Here is a 20,285-nt window from a genome sequence, read left to right on the forward strand (position 1 = left end):
TCTTTAACTGCTATAGCTTTTTTTACATCTGTTTCCAATTTTATTAATGCATCTAATGTTGATCGTCCTTTTCTGAATCCGTATTGATATGATGCTAAAATTTCTTTAGTGTCAAATATATAATTAAGCCTATTTACAATCATTTTCTCCATAAGTTTGCACAAGTTTGATGTAAGAGCAATTGGCCTGTAATTCCCTGCCATCGAAGCATCTTTCCCTGGTTTAGCTTTGGGTATTATTATAGCATGCTTCCAAGACCTTGGTAATCTACCTTCAGTCCAAATTTTATTATACAAATCCAAAACTAGTTTGAGTATTTTCTCATTTGCTTGCTTAATCATAATGTAATAAATTCCATCTCGTCCAGGTGCAGTATGTTTAATCTTATTCAAAACTCGCTTAAGTTCCCACATTTTAAACTCATCATCTAATGCTCCCTCTCCTGTTTGTCTTTTATTATAAATGTCTTTATGTTGAGTCAGAATTTCTCTTCTTTTCTTTCTATATTTCTCACTTAGGTTTTCTTTACTATGAGCTTTCTGAAAGGTATTAACTAGTAACTCTGCCTTCTCATTTTCTGTAATAGCAGTTTTCCCTTCTCCTGATATTACTGGTATATTTCTAGTTTTATAAACTCCAATCATCTTTTTTAACATATTCCATACTTCCCCTAATTGTGTTTCCTTTCCAATAGATGCACAGTACTCCCTCCAATATTTCTTTTTTGCTTGTTTAATGGTTCTTCTTGCCTTTGCTCTCTCCTTCTGATATTCTATTACAGCTTCTGGTGTCAAAGTTCTTTTCAACATTCTAAATGCTTTATTTCTACTTCTTATTGAATTTTTACATTCGTTATTCCACCATGGCACAACCTTCTTACTATTCTTACTATTCCCATTAGTTTTCGTATACATTCTTCTGCACTTGTGATTAAAATTGAACTTAATTGCTCTGTACATTTGTCAATGTCATCTTCTGTAGTGTAATTCTTTACTTTTTCTTCACATATTTGATTATATTTTCCCCAATCAGCTTTCTCAAATTTCCATCTATTTTGTTTTGTCAATATACTCCTTTGCATTTCTAATCCTATTGTACATATAATTGGAAAATGGTCACTCCCTACTGTTGACTGCTCTACTACCTCCCATTGGCATTTAACAGATATTGCAGCTGACACTATTGTTAAATCTAAACATGATTTTTCTTGTTTTCTAATATTAAATCTTGTTCCCCTACCATCGTTTAAGCATACTAGTGAATTTTCTTCCATATAATCTTCCACCACCATTCCATTTGTGTCTGTGTTCATACTCCCCCACACTACACTATGTGCATTAAAATCCCCACACCATATCCCTATACCTTCATCTTTTCTCCAAATATTATTCAGCTCCACTAATGATATTCGTTTACATGGATTGTAATAATTAATTATTGTTACTTTCCCTAGTGCTGTCCACACTTCAACCTTAACACATTCATATTGTGAATCTATATTTATTTCCCTATAAGCCACCCCATTTTTTATAAATGTTGCACACCCGCCACCTGATGTTTCTGCTCTGTCTTTTCTAATAGATACATACATACATCCTTCACCATTCTCCTCTCCGACCGACAAACCAAGTGATGTTGTTTAGTTAGTTTTCACACATGTAATCACGTGCTTGCAGGTTATATCAGACCACGGCATTTGGAATATTCGGTCTGATATATAGGGAGTGTGTCACAAGTTGTCACTGAATGAAAGTGTGAATAAAAAAACAACTTTACCTCTATATTTTGTGCCAGGGGCTCAAGTGGAAAAAGCACACTTTTCTTAATTATTTATTTATATATAACTCAAATACAGTATATTAAAGTGATAGTTAACCCAAATTACTATTTACTCACCATATAGGGGCCCACTCACAAGGTTCTGAACCTTTATGAGTTTCTTTTCTGCAGAACCAAAAAAATTATATATTTTGGAGAATGTTGAATACTAATAGCAACAGACTTCCATGGGGGGGGGGGGGGGGGGGGGGGGGTACTAAAGAAGCAATGCTGTAGAAGCCAGGATGAAAGTTTTTGCCTTTTTTATGTCTTTTTGGGCAGCACAGTGGCTCAGTGGTAAGCACTGTCGCCTCACAGCAAGAAGGTCGCTGGTTCAAGTCTGGGCTGGGCCAGTTGGCATTTCTGTGTGGAGTTTGCATGTTCTCCCTGTGTTGGTGTGAGTTTTCTCTGGGTGCTTTGGTTTCCCCCACAGTCCAAAGACATGCAGTTTAGGTGGATTGATTAAACTAAATTGGCTGTAGTGTATGAGTGTGTGTGAAAAAGAGAGTGTGTGTGTGTTTCACAGTACTGGGTTTGGCTGGAAGGGCATCCACTTCGTGAAACATGTGTCAGAGTAGTTGGCGGTTCATTCTGCGGTGGCGACCCCTGATAAAATTGCAAAAATGCTTTACAAAATTAAGATACATTTCATAATAAGTTTTATAGCCATCATTTTTTTATAAACAAAATAATATATTTTTATTCATCCTCATGTACAAAAATCACTTCATACAACTTCGGTATCAGAAAAACAAATGGCAACTAATTCCTGAGTTAAATTTCTTCACATGAAGGAAACAATCTCCCTTTTAAAATGCTTTCTCCTGACTTCCCCTCTACAACTTCCCTATATATGAATAACTGGGGATCAGTTATTCATTATAATTTTATTGCTGTAGAAAATCATACACTGTAGTGCACAGGTCATGGTCACTGTAAAGATACTCAATACTGAAACCCCTTACCCTGATATGAGTAATTCCTTTTGAGCAACTCAATTACACAAGCTTTGCAATTTATTACAAAATTTTCTCTATTATTTATCAAAAGTACATATAAAATACACATACTTGAATGATTAAAAATAAATAATAATAAAAACATATTTTTGGACGATTATAAATCTAAAATGGAATCGCCTTTTGTTTTTCAGAGATCTCCATCGGTAACACAGATTCATCTGCATCCATGTCTCTGTAGAGAGGATGTTTAATGTGCCTCCAAATGACCAGCAAAACCTTGATCGCAAATAGTGTAGAAGCCAAACCCAGCAGAACAGCTGTGGAAAACAACACTGTCATGAAATACTGCCACTACATTTAGAAATGCAACCATATAGCATTATGATTTTACATTCGCCTTAAATCATTTGGTCTTACAAATGAGAACAAGAGAAGTCATTAAAGTATGGCAACTGCAGAATACATATACACTGTAAAAAGTAAAGGTGCTTCAAGTAACCTGTTGAGTACTCAAGGAACTTCAAAATGTATTTTAAGTGCCTTAAAGCTCTTTCTCTCAAAAAGGGGTTCCTTGAGGAACCACTGACAGTCTTTTCAGTACTTGCAGGACCCTTTTGCTGTAACTGGGATCCTACAAGCACTTTTTTGTCAATACTGAGGTTCTGGAGTCACTGTTTCCTTACACTAAGACCTCGAAGCACTTTGAAATTTATTGGAGGAACTCAAATTTCAAAAAAGAGTTACTCTAAAATCTATAAACTTTTATAATGGTTCCGGGCGGATCTCTCTTCTAAAAGCTAGCACTTAAAGGAGCCAAGAGATTTTTTTCGTCATAATTAAATAGTACAATTGTGGAGACCAGAAAATTAGATTGATGAACTGCCCCTTTTGAAATGGTGCCTAGAGGTTCTTTAGAGGGTTCCGCCAGCGTGGCAATGTGAAGAACCCCAAAAAGTGCCTCCAGGAACCTTTAATTTTTACAGTGTAGAGTTGAAGTCAAAATGATTAGCCCTCCTGGGATTTCTTTTTCAAATATTTCTCAATTGATGTTTAACAGAGCAAGACATTTTTTCACAGTATTTCCTACACTTTTTTCTTCTGGAGAAAGTCTTAATTGTTTTATTTAGGCTAGAATAAAATAAGTTAAAAATTTTTTAAAACCATTTTAAGTTCAATATTTCTAGGTCAATGTTGAACAATGATTTGCTTTATTATTCTAACTTGCCTAATTAATCTAATTAACCTTGCTAAGTCTTCAATATAATACTAGCATCTGAATACTAGCATCTTAAAAAATATCATTAAGGCACAAATAAAAGAAATCAGTTGTTAGAAATTAATGATTATGACTATTATGTTTAGAAATAAATAGACAAAATAATCCCTCCATTAAACAGAAATTGAGGGAAAAATATACAGGGGGCTAATAATTCAGAAGGGCTAATAATTCTGACTTCAACTGTAATAATATAATGATATTTACTGTATATTATATTAAATAAAGGCAGCATTGGGGAGCAGAATAGGCTTCGTTTAAAAAAAAAAAACACTATATTATATATAGAGGAAAAGTTATTGTAATTAGAAAGTGTTTTTTTGTTTTGTTTTTGTTTAAAAGGTAGAACAGAAATGGGATAGTGGTGTTAGAGGATCACAGCATTAAAAAATTGATTATACAAGAAAATAAAAGAGTATGTCAGTGTACAACATTTTTGGCTCACCTATGTAAATGCCATTTCGGCTCGGATCCGCAGAGTTAAAGTTCTTTGTCATGTTTCCACTCAATGCCACGATAACAACAGGGTAGACAGTCAGAATGTATCGCAGATGCTTCTCAAACACAAAAGTCTCCACAATAAACCTGTAAAATTGTAGGGAATTATAAAATTATGAATTATTGTCAGCAATTTTAGTTTATTTAAAGGTTAGGTCACCCCAAATGAACATGCTGTCACTATTTACTCCACATTTTGTTCCAAACACCTGAACACAGATTCATATAATTGTAATCCAATCTAAATTAAAATTCGTGTTAAAGTGTTATGTCTAAAAATATTCTATCCACGTTTTACCATGCATGATTATTGTGTTTCAATTATGAATAGTGCTTCTGGTTGGTGGAACTTCCATTGAAAAGAAACTAAACAAATCACTTTAAATAACAACGCAGATAATATCACAACATTATCAGATTATTTTCTCTTTGTATTCCCTACAGTACGGTAATATTTCAAATATATCCATAATATTGCTGTGAAATGAATTGTTTTTGGGATTATTATTGGTCCAGTAAAAGTAAATTGTTATTAATAAAATTTTCTTTTAATATGGATTAACTGTAGGGGAAATAATGGCACCTAATGTTGTTTATATATATATATATATATATATATATATATATATATATATATATATATATATATATATATATATATATATATATATATATTTCACAGCTTGCTTACAGCTTAATATAAACTGCTTCAATAATTAAAAAGGAAATCCGAAACATGAAAATAATTTTATATTCATTTTATCTCAATCATTTTATTTGTATTCTTACCAAGCAATAGCTTCACCCAACAGAACAGAGAGTGAGACGGTCGCTGCATCTGAATCAGTCATCCCGGCTTCATATCTCAGCACAATAGTGAAGTTGATCAGGGTTGCAATAGTTGTCCATGTTGTGTAAATTGCAATGCCGTTCTGAACCTGCAGGGTTAATGATGCAAGGTTAAAACTTGTTTGACCTTAATAAAATTTTCCATTGAGATGCTGTTAATTATTTCAGTGGTATCTGACCATTATCCGAATGCACCAGAGGTCTACTTTATGATATTTGTTTAACCAGGATCCATGTTGTTTGAGGGCATGACAGGTGAAGATTATGAGCAAGTAGTTCGTGAAGGCAATCAAAGCAAGGAAAATCAGTGCAGCAATCATCACCCTATAAACAAAGGAACAGGAGTTGTATTCACAACAGCTCTATTAATATAAATAGAGAGATAAAGAAGTGTTATGAATAAAGTCTTAAGTTACAAGGGTGAATTTGTAGGAATAGCCAAAAAAAACATTGCATAATTCAAAATTATGGATTCTAGTTTTATGCCAAACATTAGGATCATGTTACATGAAGACTATTTGTAGATTTTTTTTTATTGTAAATGAATATATTTTAATATGCAAAGCTAAGAACCTCTTTTAGACAACCTTAAAGTTGATTTTCTCAAAATTTAGATTTTTTCCAGATTCCAGATTTTAAAGTTTACCTTGGCCAAATATTGTCCTATCAAACCATACATCAATGGAAAGCTTTTTCATATATCTTATGAATCTTGTTTTATTAATTTGACCCTCATGACTTTTGTGGTCCAGGTTCACAAATATTATACACATGAATGTAAAAAATATACAGAATAAACTATATTATACTGCAAATAATTGTAGATTTAACCTATATAAAAATATTTGTATATGACATTGCGGTTTTATTTATTTATTGAAAAATCTAGGCTAAACAAATTTTATTTCAATGGTCTAATTTCTATTTCAAAAAACTAAAACTAGTAATATATAAATATAATGCTTAAAATGACAAAGACTTACTCTCTGTCCCAAAGAAGGAGCCAGCCAATATTCAACAGCATGTTTATAATCCAGACAATGAAGAATCCATACGATAACACAGCAGGACTGCAGTACATCGGGCCATTAACACTCCTGTGAAAAACAAAAAAACATCCTGTAAAGCAACTTCAGAGTCATATTCTTATAAATGACATCTCATTTTAGCGTTGAAGCTTCACCTCCTGCATGTAGTGGAGAGAATGTAAGCGGTCATGAATGACAGCCAGGTGTAAATGACACCCCAGATGGAGAAGGTCCATCCCGATGGAGTGATCTCAGTATTATACTTGTTTGATATTGCGCTAGTGGTGTTACGAAAAGGACCTGCAACATAGAATATAGAATGTAGAATATATATATATATATATATATATATATATATATATATATATATATATATATATATATATATATATATATATATATATATATATATATATATATATATACATACATACATACATACATACATACATACATACATACATACATACATATACATATATATATATATATATATATATATAATAAATAAAAAGTGTTTTATATAGTAAAAATTACATTTGTGAACTATTATTATTACAATATAAATTTCATTTTAAAAAAGTTATTTAATTCTCTGATTTAAAATGAAATTTTCATTACTTTAGCTTTCAGTGTCACATGATCTCTAAAGGATCATCTGATTCTGGAGCATTGTTGCCATATATTTCAAAATTAATTAGTAATTATTAATTACATCATTAAAATTTTGTCATTTAATTTCATATGACTTAATATGTGCTCAAAATCCCTATGAATCTCAATGGACAATAGAAAATTCAATATTTTAATTATTTAAATCTGAGTCAAAACAGGGCCGTTAACTATTTTTTAAAAATGTAATAGGAAAGGTTCAACATTATGTTATGTATCAAAACAAAAGCAAAAAGTAAAATGTTTCAAAGTAATTTAAAGTAATATTTTATTCATAATATATATTGTCATCAATTTCTTACACAGCAGTTTCAGTTCTTCAAATTGTTCTTTTAATTGAAAAATATAAAAATTGTGCAAAATAAAACCGCATAACAAAATAAACAGAACAAATTCATCTGCTTCCCTGAATTGATTTGTTTAATTTCTCTAAATATGAATAGTTAGGATTTATACATTATTTAAGGCAGGTACATTATCAGTAACTACTAGATTAATTAAAAAATAATGAAAAGTAATCCCTTTACTTTTTCCATGGAAACGTAATTTACTTACAGTAACTTTTATATAATCACACCCAACAGTGATCTGGAGTAATGATGATGAAAATAACAGGGCTTAATTAAATTTGAACCTGCATTCAACAACAAAACAGATATTCTAAACTGTAATAATATATCATATTTTACAGTTGTTTACCGTATTGGGGCTTTTTTTTCTTCTTCTTTTTTTTTTACATTTAAAAACCTTCCTGATACACACTTTTGAACAATAGTGTGAAGCACATACCTTTTCCTGGTCCGGCAAGCACATTGAATACAATGCAGATAATGTACAACACAACAGAAAAGATGATGAGGGAAAGCCGGGCAATGCTGTGATCTCCCATTCTGAACTGCTGAAATACAGAGAAGGAAATCTGAAATTATAAACTTAAAACTGAAGCACACTCACACATACAAAGCCTGTCTAGTGACTATTTCAACAAAAAAAACAAGTTACTCACACGTGAAAGCAGCTGCAGTCTGAAAGTGAGCACTGAACGCAGAGAAGAAAGGTAACGTAACACTGTGAGGACTGAAAAACACAAATAGTACACCCTGTGGGATGGTTTTATAAGCGGGCAGGTTGTGTAACTAATGACTGCACGTGTTGAATATGACATCTAAATACAGGCGTACAATGGCTGTCAAGGATACCATTTTTTGCATTGCATAAATTTCCGGTGGTTACAAAAAACCTTACACAACTTATATGACTTTCACTTTACATTCCACTTTATTCATAGTGTGAAACTCAAAACTAACCTTGAGTATGTGAGTTCTTCAGATAACATCTTGCAAGGTTTAGTCATTAACCATGTGTTATAATGTCTTTAGGTAAAGGGAAATACACATGTATGAACACATGTATGAACACATGATGATGATGATGATGATTAGGCTATAAAAATTATTAATATGAAAATCGAATATGTTTAATATTAAAATGACATGCTGATTTTGTGCAAATAAAACATTTAATTTTGATATTAATTAAATTTTATTTCATCAATGTTTAAAATATTTGTATTTTTTTTTCAATAAATGTAAAGTTCAAAAGATCAGCATTTATTCAAAGCTTTTGTGACATTTTACTTTCTACTGTTCAAAGGTTTGGGGGAAAAGATTTTTAATGAAAACAAGTTAAACTCATCATAAGTGACATAAGACATTTATAATCTTTCAGATGTGTATATGAAATTAATAATAAATAATCAGAAACATGGGGTGGCACGGTGGCTCAGTGGTTAGCACTGTTGCCTCACAACAAGAAGGTTGCTGGTTCAAGTCCCGGCTGGCATTTCTGTGTGGAGTTTGCATGTTCTCCCTGTGTTAGCGTGGGTTTCCTCTGGGTGTTCTGGTTTCCCCCACAGTCCAAAGACATGCGGTATAGGTGAATTGAATAAACTAAAATGGCCACAGTGTGTGTATGAATGTTTCCCAGTACAGGGTTTCAGCTCGAAGGGCCTCGCCTGTGTGTAACATATGCTGGTTGTCGGTTCATTTTGTTGTGGTGATGAATAAAGGGACTAAGCCGAAGGAAAATTAATGAATGAAGATATGTTTGTGAATGTGAGTGTCTATGGTTGTTTTGCAGAGCTGGGTGGCAGCTGGAAGGGCATTCCCTGTGTAAAACATATGCTGGATAAGTTAGTGGTTCATTCGGCTGTGGCGACCCATGATGAATAAAGGGACTAAGTCGAAGGAAAATTAATTAATGAATGGATGAATCAGAAACATTTGTTATTGTGACCAAATGTCATTTTCTGATAGATGAAGAAAACATGACTTATTTGAATACATACCAACTGCACTTGTAGTATGCAGTAAAAAAAAGCCTGCGACTTAAATTTAACTACACATAAACGTATTGTCTGTTGGATAACTCTTAGTTAAATATAGCCTATATTCAAAATAATCATGTAATCATAACGTGTTGAAATCACCCACGCCCGTATAGCCAGAGTGTGAGTCTGCAAACACACGGATCAAACCACTTTTCGCGGATAATAAAATATGAATTGAGATACACAGCGATAAATAGGGTCATTGTTTTACTCTTAGATTTAAGCATTTATCAAATGTAGACATATATTTAAGCACGACCGCATAACTACCTCATGGGTCTTCTTCTGTTAATTCAAGGCAACCCTCTTTGGTCCACAAAAATGGTTTGTTCCTGTCTTGTGATAACCAGGAAGCAAACTTTCCAGACAGTCAGTCTTATTCAGTAGAGCTTGTAAATTAAAACTGCGAACGCGTATTTTACCTATAAGCTTTCTTCAAAATGCCTTTAGTTCGTGGCGGAACATCCGAGGCTAAAGATGCGAATGAAGAAGTGCAGAAAATATGCGACCAGGTTTGTAAATTTACACTAACATTACAGATAAATAAAACAGTGATGTCATATATATATACACTGAGATTGCCCTTATGGTTACCGATTTCTTTCAGATGAAGGCTGATGCCGAGGAAAAAGCTGGGCGAAAGTTTGACGTTTTCACTGCTAAATCGTTTAAAACGCAGGTTGTTGCGGGAACAAATTACTTCGTTAAGGTAAGGGGAAAAACTCATTTAATGAACGAAATATACGAGGCATAGTTCACCGAATAATTATTGTTTTGTCATATATTCAGCCTTCACTTATTCCAATCCACTTTGAGTTTCTCTCTTCCTTTGAACAAAAAAAAAAAGATAATTTGATGAATGTTTTCATTGACTTCCATAATATTTTGTTTTGCTAACTATGAAATTCAATGGCTGCTGTTTCCAGCATTCTTCAAAATATCTTTTTTAAAACTCCTTAAGGTTTGTAACCCCTTTAAGAAGAGTAATGACTAAAAGTCTTCATTTGTGGATTAACTAACTCTTTAATGTAAAAAGAATGTAAAGCCTTCAGCCTTTAATAACTGTAATCACCATTTGCAAATGATCTGTTTTAGGTGCATGTAGGTGATGAAGACTATGTTCATCTGCGTGTCTACAAAACACTGCCTCATGCTGGAGAAACACTGCAGCTGACAAGCATACAGACAGCCAAGGCTCATCATGACGCTATTGAATACTTCTGAAGCAGACCATCAGAAAACATCGCCAGTACTGCCCCAAATACAAACAAAACCATTTGTAAACACTACCTGGGTAAACACTCTTCCATCTTGTGTTTAGCAGTGCTGTGAATAAGCAGTCAAACATTCACTCCCACATACTGAACAAATCACTTGACCGAAATCTTAGTTTGTAGTGGAAAAAAAAATTCATCAACTAAAATTTAAATGAAAATAGAATCAAACTCATGAAAACCATAATAATTACTTCCTGCCACTAAGCTGACACTGCTATTTGAATAAATATATTCACAAACTCTGCATATGCACTGTATAAAGTAATGCACATAAAAGCTTATGGTAATATTCTTTCCCTCTAATACATATATTAGAGCATGATATAATAATGACAACAATATATAATGATATATTAATAAAAATATTATGTTTAAAATGACAAAGACTTACTCTCTGTCCCACAGAAGGAGCCAGCCAATATTCAACAGCATGTTTATAATCCAGACGATGAAGACTCCACACGATAACACAGCAGGACTGCAGTACATCAGGCCATTAACAACAAAAAAAAACATCCTGTAAAGCAACTTCAGAGTCATATTCTTATAAATGACATCTCATTTTAGTATTAGAGCTTCACCTCCTGCATGTAGTGGAGAGAATGCAAGTGCTCATGAACGACAGCCCAGTTGGAGAAGGTCCATCCCGATGGAGTGATCTCAGTATTAAACTTGTTTGATATTGCGCTAGTGGTGTTATGAAAAGAACCAGCAACATAGAAACACACAACATATACACTATACCAGTTAAAATTATAACATATAATAAATAAAACATATGAAAAATGTTTTTTTTTTAATGAAGCCTATTCTGTTTAATCAGAAATACAGTAAAAACAACAGTACAAATGAACAACTGTGAAATATTATTACAATATAAATAATGTTTTCTTTAGGTTTAACATTTTATTTTAATCCTCTGATTTAAAATGAAATTCTCATTACTTCAGAATTCAGTGTCATGTGATCCCTGAAAAATCATCTGGAGCACTGTTTCTCAACCACGTTCCTGAAGGACCACCAGCTTAGCACATTTTCCATGTCTCTTTAACTGAACACGCCTAATTACATCCAACACTGATCTGGAATAACGATGGTGAAAAACAGGAGTTAATAATTTTTTAATCTGCATTCAACAACAAAACAGCTATTTAATATATCACAATTTTACCGTTTTGACTGCATTTGGGCAAAAGTTGTTGTTTTAATAACATTTAAAAACCTTACTGATACGCACTTTTGAACAACAGCACATACCTTTTCCTGGTCCAGCAAGCACATTGAATACAATGCAGATAATGTACAACACAACAGAAAAGATGATGAGGGAAAGCCGGGCAATGCTGTGATCTCCCATTCTGAACTGCTGAAATACAGAGAAGGAAATCTGAAATTATAAACTCAAAACTTAAGCACGCTCACACATACAAAGCCTGTCTAGTGACTTATTTCAACAAAAAAAAAACAAGTTACTCACACGTGAAAGCAGCTGCAGTCTGAAAGCAAGCAGTGAACGCAGAGAAGAAAGGTAACGTAACACTGTGAGGACTGAAAAACACAAATAGTACACCCTGTGGGATGGTTTTATTTTTTTATTTGTAGTTTTTTCAACAAATGTAAAGTTCAAAAGATTAGCATTTATCTGAAAGCTTTTGTAACGTAGTGATAATAGGTCACTACATTTTACTTTCTATTCAAAGGTTTGAGAAGAATCTTTTTTTATTGTTAAAATATATTAAACTCATCAAAATTGAAAGATATATAATCTTTCAGATTATATTTATCTGTATATTAAATTCATAAATTCAAATTAATGTTTTTAATATACCTCAAATAATCCTGAAAGAAATCAACAATATAAAATTTTTCTTAATCTAAATGTTTTTTAAACCCATATATATATATATATATATATATATATATATATATATATATATATATATATATATATATATATGTATGTATATATATATATATGTATGTATATATATATATATGTATGTATATATATATATATATGTATGTATATATATATATATATATATGTATGTATATATATATATATATATATGTATGTATATATATATATATATATATATATGTATGTATATATATATATATGTATGTATATATATATATATATATGTATGTATATATATATATATATATATATATATGTATGTATATATATGTATGTATATATATATATATATATATATATATGTATGTATATATATATATATATATATGTATGTATATATATATATGTATGTATATATATATATATATATATATATATATATATATATATATATATATATATATATATATATATATATATATATACACACACACATACCTAATTTAATGAATTAAATGATTCTGCATATTGGAAAGATTTCTGAATTAGGTCTACAACAAACGGGAACATTTGATATTGTGTCCAACTGTCATTTTCCGAAAGAAATGCTCTATATTACAACATTTATTTGAAATGTGGGGCAAATATTTGCCTAACGTTTTACTCGTAACTATAAATAATGCTTGCACTACGTACGTGCAGTATTTAGAAAGACTTGCAAAAATAATTTAGGTAGAAGAACTACATATAAACTTATTGTCTGTTGGATAATTCTACTGTGTTAAATATTTAACTTCGTGTAATGATCATTTCATAATAATGTGTGAAAATCATCCACGCCCAGTTTACAAATACGCGGATCAAACCACTTTTCAAGTATGATAATATATGAATTGAGATACACTGCAATAAATAAAGTCAGTTTTATCCCTATGAGTTAAGCGTTTATCAAAATTAGGCATACGTTTAAGCACGACAGCAGAACTGCTTCATTTGTCTTTAGTGAATTCACAACAAAGAACCCCCTTTGGTCCAAAAAATGGTTTGTTCCTGTCTCGTGATAACCAGGAAGTAAACTTTCCAGACAGTCTTATTCAGTAGAGCTTGTAAATTAAAACTGCTAACGCGTATTTTACCTATAAGCTTTCTTCAAAATGCCTTTAGTTTGTGGCGGAACATCCGAGGCTAAAGATGCAAATGAAGAAGTGCAGAAAATATGCGACCAGGTTTGTAAATTTGCACCAACGTTACAGATAAATAAAACAGTGATGTCATATATATACACTGAGATTGTCCTTATGGTTACCGATTTCTTTCAGATGAAGGCTGAAGCCGAGGAAAAAGCTGGGCGAAAGTTTGACGTTTTCACTGCTAAATCGTTCAAAACGCAGCTTGTCGCGGGGACAAATTACTTCGTTAAGGTAAGGAGAAAAAACTCATTTAATGAACGAAATATACGTGCCATAGTTCACTTTTGGTAATTTATTTAGACTTTATTTATTCCAATCCACTTTGAATTTATTTCTTCCTTTGAACAAAAAATAAGATGATTTGAAAAATGTTTTCATTGACTTCTATTTTTTTTTTTTTTTTTTTGCTACTATGGAATTCAATGGCTGCTGTTTCCAACATTCTTCAAAATATCTTCTTTTTTTTTTTAAACCCCTTGAGAGAAAATGACCAAAAAGTCTTCATTTCTGGATTAACTACCTCTTTAATGTAAAAAGAATGTAAAGCCTTCAGCCTTTAATAACTGTAATCACCATTAGTAATTGATCTGTTTTAGGTGCATGTAGGTGATGAAGACTATGTTCATCTGCGTGTCTACAAAACACTGCCTCATGCTGGAGAAACACTGCAGCTGACAAGCATACAGACAGCCAAGGCTCATCATGACGCTATTGAATACTTCTGAAGCGGACCATCAGAAAACATCGCCAGTACTGCCCCAAATACAAACAAAACCATTTGTAAACACTACCTGGGTAAACACTCTTCCATCTTGTGTTTAGCAGTGCTGTGAATAAGCAGTCAAACATTCACTCCCACATACTGAACAAATCACTTGACTGAAGTCTTAATTTGGTCTAGAACTTGTTTTTTCTGCCTATAATGTACAGTATTTCCATAAATTACATGGTTGGACAGTTGTGATTGTGGTTTTTTTTGGATTTATTCAATCAAACTGTCATTAAAGTGCTGGATTATGTATGGTATGTTTTTTTTATTATTCTTTATATTAAAAGTTTTTAAGGGGTCTGGAGTCCCTGCAGGCTCAAAGAGTGCTAGAGAGAAAGTCATTTTTAAAAAAAATTGGATTTAATTTTTAAATACATTTAACAGTACCAGTAATTTCTATGTTTTTTGGATTTAAATTAATTTTAAAACCAGAGATTTAATTTGACTTAATTAATAAAATGCAAATAATTAAAATGTAAGCAAAAAAAAATGAACAAAACATTTTACAGGACAGTACTACGAGAAGCAAAATATAAAAAAAAAAACTATACTACATATTAAATACAGTTAAAATAATTAAAAAAAAACATCTGTATTATATTTTATATATTATTTTATATACTACTGTATAAATTGGGTCTTTATACAAGTAGTAGCATTGGTCCATGATTCTCTGCAACCTTTCAAGGGAGGACTTGAAAGTGTTTAAACAGAAGTTGAAAAATATTCAAGATGCAACTTAATCACTGCATAATGTCCATAAATAATCACTAATTTTGTTTTAACCATACATCTACAGAGAAAATATCACCAAAAATATTACAGAAAATGCCTCTGAATCAAGCTTTGTCAATCGAAGCAGAAGTACCAGAAATATCTTGGCATACATTAATATTACATGAATGCTGCCTCAGAATATTATCGAAACAATGAGATGAAATCATGAAAGATGAAAACCAATTACTTTTATGCCTTTTTTATAGTAGTTTATCCTCACACAAATACTTTTGTTTTAGGATTGTAGCATTAAACCCCCTGCTTTATCCTCAATATCTGAAAAACAGACGAATAATGGCATTGCCTCCTCTCCAATGCAAGCAAACAACTGACAACATTTCAGCAATTGGAAAAGATTTCATTGTTTATAAAATCTGTTTTGTACAATATTTATATGAAAAGGTTTACAGGACAGCAGTAGTGTCTCTTCACTGTAGAAACACAGAGCGTATACTGGATGAGGAGGGAGGGATTGTGGAGATACTGACGGACACATCCAGGCTCAGCTCCAGGTGTCTTCCTCATTTAACTGTGTGGTTTATGTCGACAACACAACTACCATTCACTTAATCTTGGGAGGGGTGTAGTGAATTCTGCACCTTTCATTGAAAACCTGGGAAAAAAACATTCATGGCAAATGGTTTTATTTGAAAATCTAATATATTTATTAGGAGAGAGTCTCAATAACTCACCTTCAGACTCCTGTCATTGACTACTTCTTCAACATTAAGCTCAGACTGCATGAGTTTTAACTGTAAGGAAATTGAGAGAAATAAAATTGATGATTCCAGGCTTTTGTAATTAGACTTACAGATAATTTTTATATATATATATATATATATATATATATATATATATATATATATATATATAGATAGATAGATAGATAGATAGATAGATAGATAGATAGATAGATAGATAGATAGATAGATAGATAGATAGATAAAGATATATATATATATAAAATATGCCCTGATCAATGTTTAGTGCCCCAGACATTAGCATGATTAGCATCACAATAAACAGCATGTAAAAACCTTAAGGTTGTCATGAAATATAAATTGACATTAATATTAACAATTAATCCAAGTTCATTTTAAAAAATATTTTTGTAATCTTTATTTAAAATTAATTCAAGTTTCAAACAAAATGTACAGTAGCACTTGGTATATGGTAAGCACAAATTAACAATGGTTTTGCTACACTAACCATTTAGCCATGGTATTTTTAGTAAAACTTGTAATGCAAACAGTAATAAATAAGCAAAATAATTATAATATTAAAACTTCCTTTTATTTAAAAAAATATTTAGTGGGTAAATTTCCTTAATTGACATCATGTCTGCATTTATTCAGAGACACGGAAATCTGATATATAAAATTATATCTAACATATTTGAACATATGAATATATTTGTAATTCCAATTGCAATATATATATATATATATATATATATATATATATATATATATATATATATATATATATATATATATATGCATACACACACACACACTTCTCTCTTGTGTGCATTAAAAAATTAATGACAGCTTAAATAACGAAAGCAAAACCAAATCCCGGACATGTTAGTAGATTTAAAAACCCTGGCCGGACACAAAAAGGTGCAGGTCTCTGTGGGTCTGTAGAGCATGTGAAACTGGGAGGGTTTATAGTTCTCGCGCACACATAAGCCGTATGAAATTGGTAAAGGAGAGAAGATTTTTCCACTACGTAATCACTTGCGGATGTTTGTTTATATTGGGCAGACACAAAAAAAAGTGCACACAGATGATAATAATAATAATTTAAAAAAAAGTCACTAAATATACTTGGGCTACTGTTGATATACCTTGTTGTTTATAATATATTTTGTTTATATATATATATATATATATATATATATATATATATATATATATATATATATATATATATATATATATATATATATATATATATATATATATATATATATATATTTGTTTTTTTTTTTGTTTGTTTTTTTTATTAATTAATTAATTTATTTTTTCCATACATCACATTTCTATATGGATATTTAGTTCCACAAGTTGACAATCATTTATTTTTGTTTGCATTAAGACATTGGTTTGCATATTAATTAATGATAATAGTAGCACATTGCCCCCTTGATGGCATTACCTTAGTTTGTTCTTTCCGGAGTTGCTTGATAATTGACAAGTTGTCACTATCTTTGGCTCTCTCTTCACGTAACTGACTGACGACTGCAGAGGTTTCTTTAATACATGACTTTATTGCCTTATCTCGGGATAGATGAGCCTCCATAAGCTGAAAAACATACAAAGGGCTTGTAATTAAAATATAAAGGTATTGCATCATACTTTTTTCAGTAGAACATAAAAGAGTCAGTGTTAATGCATTAAAAACTGCGACTTTGAGAGTTTAAAGAAAAAAAACATACAGGCAACACAAAATTAATATCCATGGCTCCTGATAATGTCTTTGCCTATTTACATTATTTATTTATTATTACAGTCAATCCACAGCCTTAGCAAGTAGTCCTGAGATTTTTCAGGACATTTTGCATCATAAGAGCTCAATGCATTGACAGGAGCAACGATTGTCTGTTTTTATTTTATTGACAGCCAAAGTGCAGGTCGCCTTGATTATATGAAAAACCAAAGACCACAGTTTCAGCTAAAACTCTTCTTTAAATGTTTTACTGAAGAAAAAGTCAACTACATCTTGAATAGCCTGAGGGTGGGTAAATGAACAGAAAATTTTCATTTTAGGATAAGCTATCCCATTTGGAGTACTGCGATACATACAGATTCATAAAGCTCTTTGCAGGTCTGTGTGGCGTCCACTTTGCCTGAGAAAGACGCAGTGGGCACTGTAGTGTTCAGGGTATGAATGATTCTGTCATCTATGGTGCGCATCACTTTTAATACTTCCTACAAAACAAAAGGAAAGATAGGAAAACATGTTAATATGCAGCATAAATGCGATATGATATGCGGTATGGGATAAAAATAGAACTTTAAGGTGAAAATTCATTGCTTTTCTTCTAAGTTATGCAATCATAAACAGTTTGAGACAGCGTACCATTAAGCTGAGTCAAAAGACTCAACTAAGAGGTTAAAATCTGATAATAATGAGATAAACCAAAATATAATAAACATTTCTGTTTGACTTTAATCATGATTACAAAAACTGAACTTTCTAAAAACATATATATATATCAATATTTTGGAATGTAATAAAAGTAGCAAGTAATTACATTAAGGAGGCAATGATTAACTGATTTCACTATTGACCATGCTTTAATTCTTCACAATTAATTAATCGTAAAGGCTTCTCAACACTGCGTTTCGGTACGTAACAAAACTCCTGCAACTAAAAGTTATGCCAACTGTGCGCTAGTTTACAGTTCCAAGCTTGTACACCGAGGCTAATATGCACACACACACTGAATTAACTATATCTGAGGTTATCGACCAAGGGCCGTTCACATGTCTTATGTGCAAGTTTGTTATTTCTTTTCTGGACACTTTCCAGGTGCACAGCTGAAAGAATGTTATTTTTATTCATTCATTGTTCTGTCCTTTATTTTCAGTGTAAAATTATTACTTACGTTTAAATGCCAAACATTTTTTTTTCACTTAGTTTTAAGTCCAAAGAGAAATGGACTATTGTTAATTTTTATTAGTAATTTGTGCTGTATTATTTAGTTACTGAGCAGCAATAAATGACATATAAGGAGTTTTATATATATATATATATATATATATATATATATATATATATATATATATATATATATCTCCTTATAAGGAGTTTTCATGTAATTTTCTAAACTAGTAGTATTTTAATGTTAAATTAATAAATCCATAATAATCGTAATTATTCCTCAGACTTTAATCATACAACCAAAATCCATAATTGGTGCATTCCTAAATTTTATCTACAAAAAGAAAACCAGGCATTTTAGTAACAATAGTCTCTCTCTCTCTCTCTCATATATATATATATATATATATATATATATATATATATATATATATATATATATATATACACACGTGTGTGTGTGTGTGTGTGTGTGTGTGTCAGAAATTTAATACTGTACATTAATTTCACACAAAAAAAAACTATTACAAACAAACAACACAACAGTGACTCCTAAAGAACAATATCAGAGGGTCATATGAAATCCAATTCAAATAAATTAAATAATATTTAGAAATACAAAGAAAATTCGCCATGCCTTGTACGTTCAAATAAAGTGCTACTGGAAAAAAAATAAAAACATGTTACATCATCTGCCCACATATAACACAACAATATGTACTTACTGGCTATAGAATTAAGTATACTTTAAGTTCAGTATTTTGCATTACATATAAATACTATAAAACTGAAATGTATTTTTAGTAAAATTTGGTAAAAATTTACTTTATTTTAGTTTTAAGAGCGAATAACTAATAAGCCTCCAGTCACTCATGTTTGCTCAATGAACCTCACGGTTAAATGCGACAGACCACTGAGGGTCAGACATTGATACAAGATTCTCATTAATATCACAACATATGTGGTCACAAAAATAAGCGCACGCTTAAAAATCCCGCACGATTTTATTTCGACAACTGACAAACCTGCTCGCTTTACCTGAAATAGTGAAAAGTCCTCACAGTTCAGAACTCCACCGGGCGCCGCCATGGTTAGCTGAAGAGGTCCTGCGCGCCGAGGGCATCCAAAATACTGCCTGAAGTATACACTACTACAAAACCTGTAGCTTTTAACAGTTGCTGATAATGTTACGTGAGTATTACGACATGCTCAGATTATCGAGATCCAATTTAACAGAGATTATGTAATATAATTATTTTAATTTAATTCTCACATGAAAAAAAATATATATCAAGATTAAATACGTATTA

The 20,285-nt window shown here is 31.4% G+C and overlaps 4 protein-coding genes across 5 annotated transcripts; 2 read left to right on the forward strand and 2 right to left on the reverse strand.

Moving 5' to 3' along the window:
- Nucleotides 1-2,531: 2,531 nt before the first annotated feature.
- On the reverse strand, nt 2,532-8,260 carry si:ch211-161h7.5 (uncharacterized). The gene is made up of 8 exons (XM_056451116.1): nt 8,110-8,260; nt 7,893-8,001; nt 6,587-6,731; nt 6,387-6,500; nt 5,583-5,727; nt 5,344-5,492; nt 4,502-4,641; nt 2,532-3,097 (listed from the first exon to the last, which is right to left on the reverse strand). Exons 2-8 carry the CDS (start codon nt 7,990-7,992, stop codon nt 2,943-2,945), a joined length of 948 nt encoding a protein of 315 aa, XP_056307091.1. The 5' UTR covers nt 7,993-8,001; nt 8,110-8,260; the 3' UTR covers nt 2,532-2,942.
- A 1,566-nt stretch (nt 8,261-9,826) lies between these two features.
- cst14a.1 (cystatin 14a, tandem duplicate 1) lies at nt 9,827-11,565 on the forward strand. Of its 2 annotated transcripts, XR_008835998.1 has the most exons (4): nt 9,827-10,004; nt 10,100-10,201; nt 10,588-10,786; nt 11,175-11,565. XR_008835998.1 is itself a non-coding variant. In XM_056451117.1 (3 exons), the coding sequence occupies exons 1-3, from the start codon at nt 9,933-9,935 to the stop codon at nt 10,714-10,716; spliced, it is 303 nt and encodes a 100-aa protein (XP_056307092.1). In that variant the 5' UTR covers nt 9,827-9,932; the 3' UTR covers nt 10,717-11,124. The 2 variants fall into 2 exon arrangements, 1 of the variants encoding a protein (XP_056307092.1); XM_056451117.1 differs by lacking the exon at nt 11,175-11,565 and having other exon boundaries at nt 10,588-11,124.
- A 2,111-nt stretch (nt 11,566-13,676) lies between these two features.
- On the forward strand, nt 13,677-14,839 carry LOC130218481 (cystatin-B-like). Its single transcript, XM_056450678.1, has 3 exons — nt 13,677-13,856; nt 13,950-14,051; nt 14,417-14,839. The coding sequence occupies exons 1-3, from the start codon at nt 13,785-13,787 to the stop codon at nt 14,543-14,545; spliced, it is 303 nt and encodes a 100-aa protein (XP_056306653.1). The 5' UTR covers nt 13,677-13,784; the 3' UTR covers nt 14,546-14,839.
- Nucleotides 14,840-15,703: 864 nt separating this feature from the next.
- mix23 (mitochondrial matrix import factor 23) lies at nt 15,704-20,090 on the reverse strand. The gene is made up of 5 exons (XM_056450683.1): nt 20,014-20,090; nt 18,174-18,299; nt 17,527-17,673; nt 16,059-16,118; nt 15,704-15,979 (listed from the first exon to the last, which is right to left on the reverse strand). The coding sequence occupies exons 1-5, from the start codon at nt 20,062-20,064 to the stop codon at nt 15,929-15,931; spliced, it is 435 nt and encodes a 144-aa protein (XP_056306658.1). The 5' UTR covers nt 20,065-20,090; the 3' UTR covers nt 15,704-15,928.
- Between the last annotated feature and the right edge of the window lie 195 nt (nt 20,091-20,285).

Source organism: Danio aesculapii, chromosome 24, assembly GCF_903798145.1.
Source record: "Danio aesculapii chromosome 24, fDanAes4.1, whole genome shotgun sequence".
Taxonomy (NCBI): Eukaryota; Metazoa; Chordata; class Actinopteri; order Cypriniformes; family Danionidae; genus Danio; species Danio aesculapii.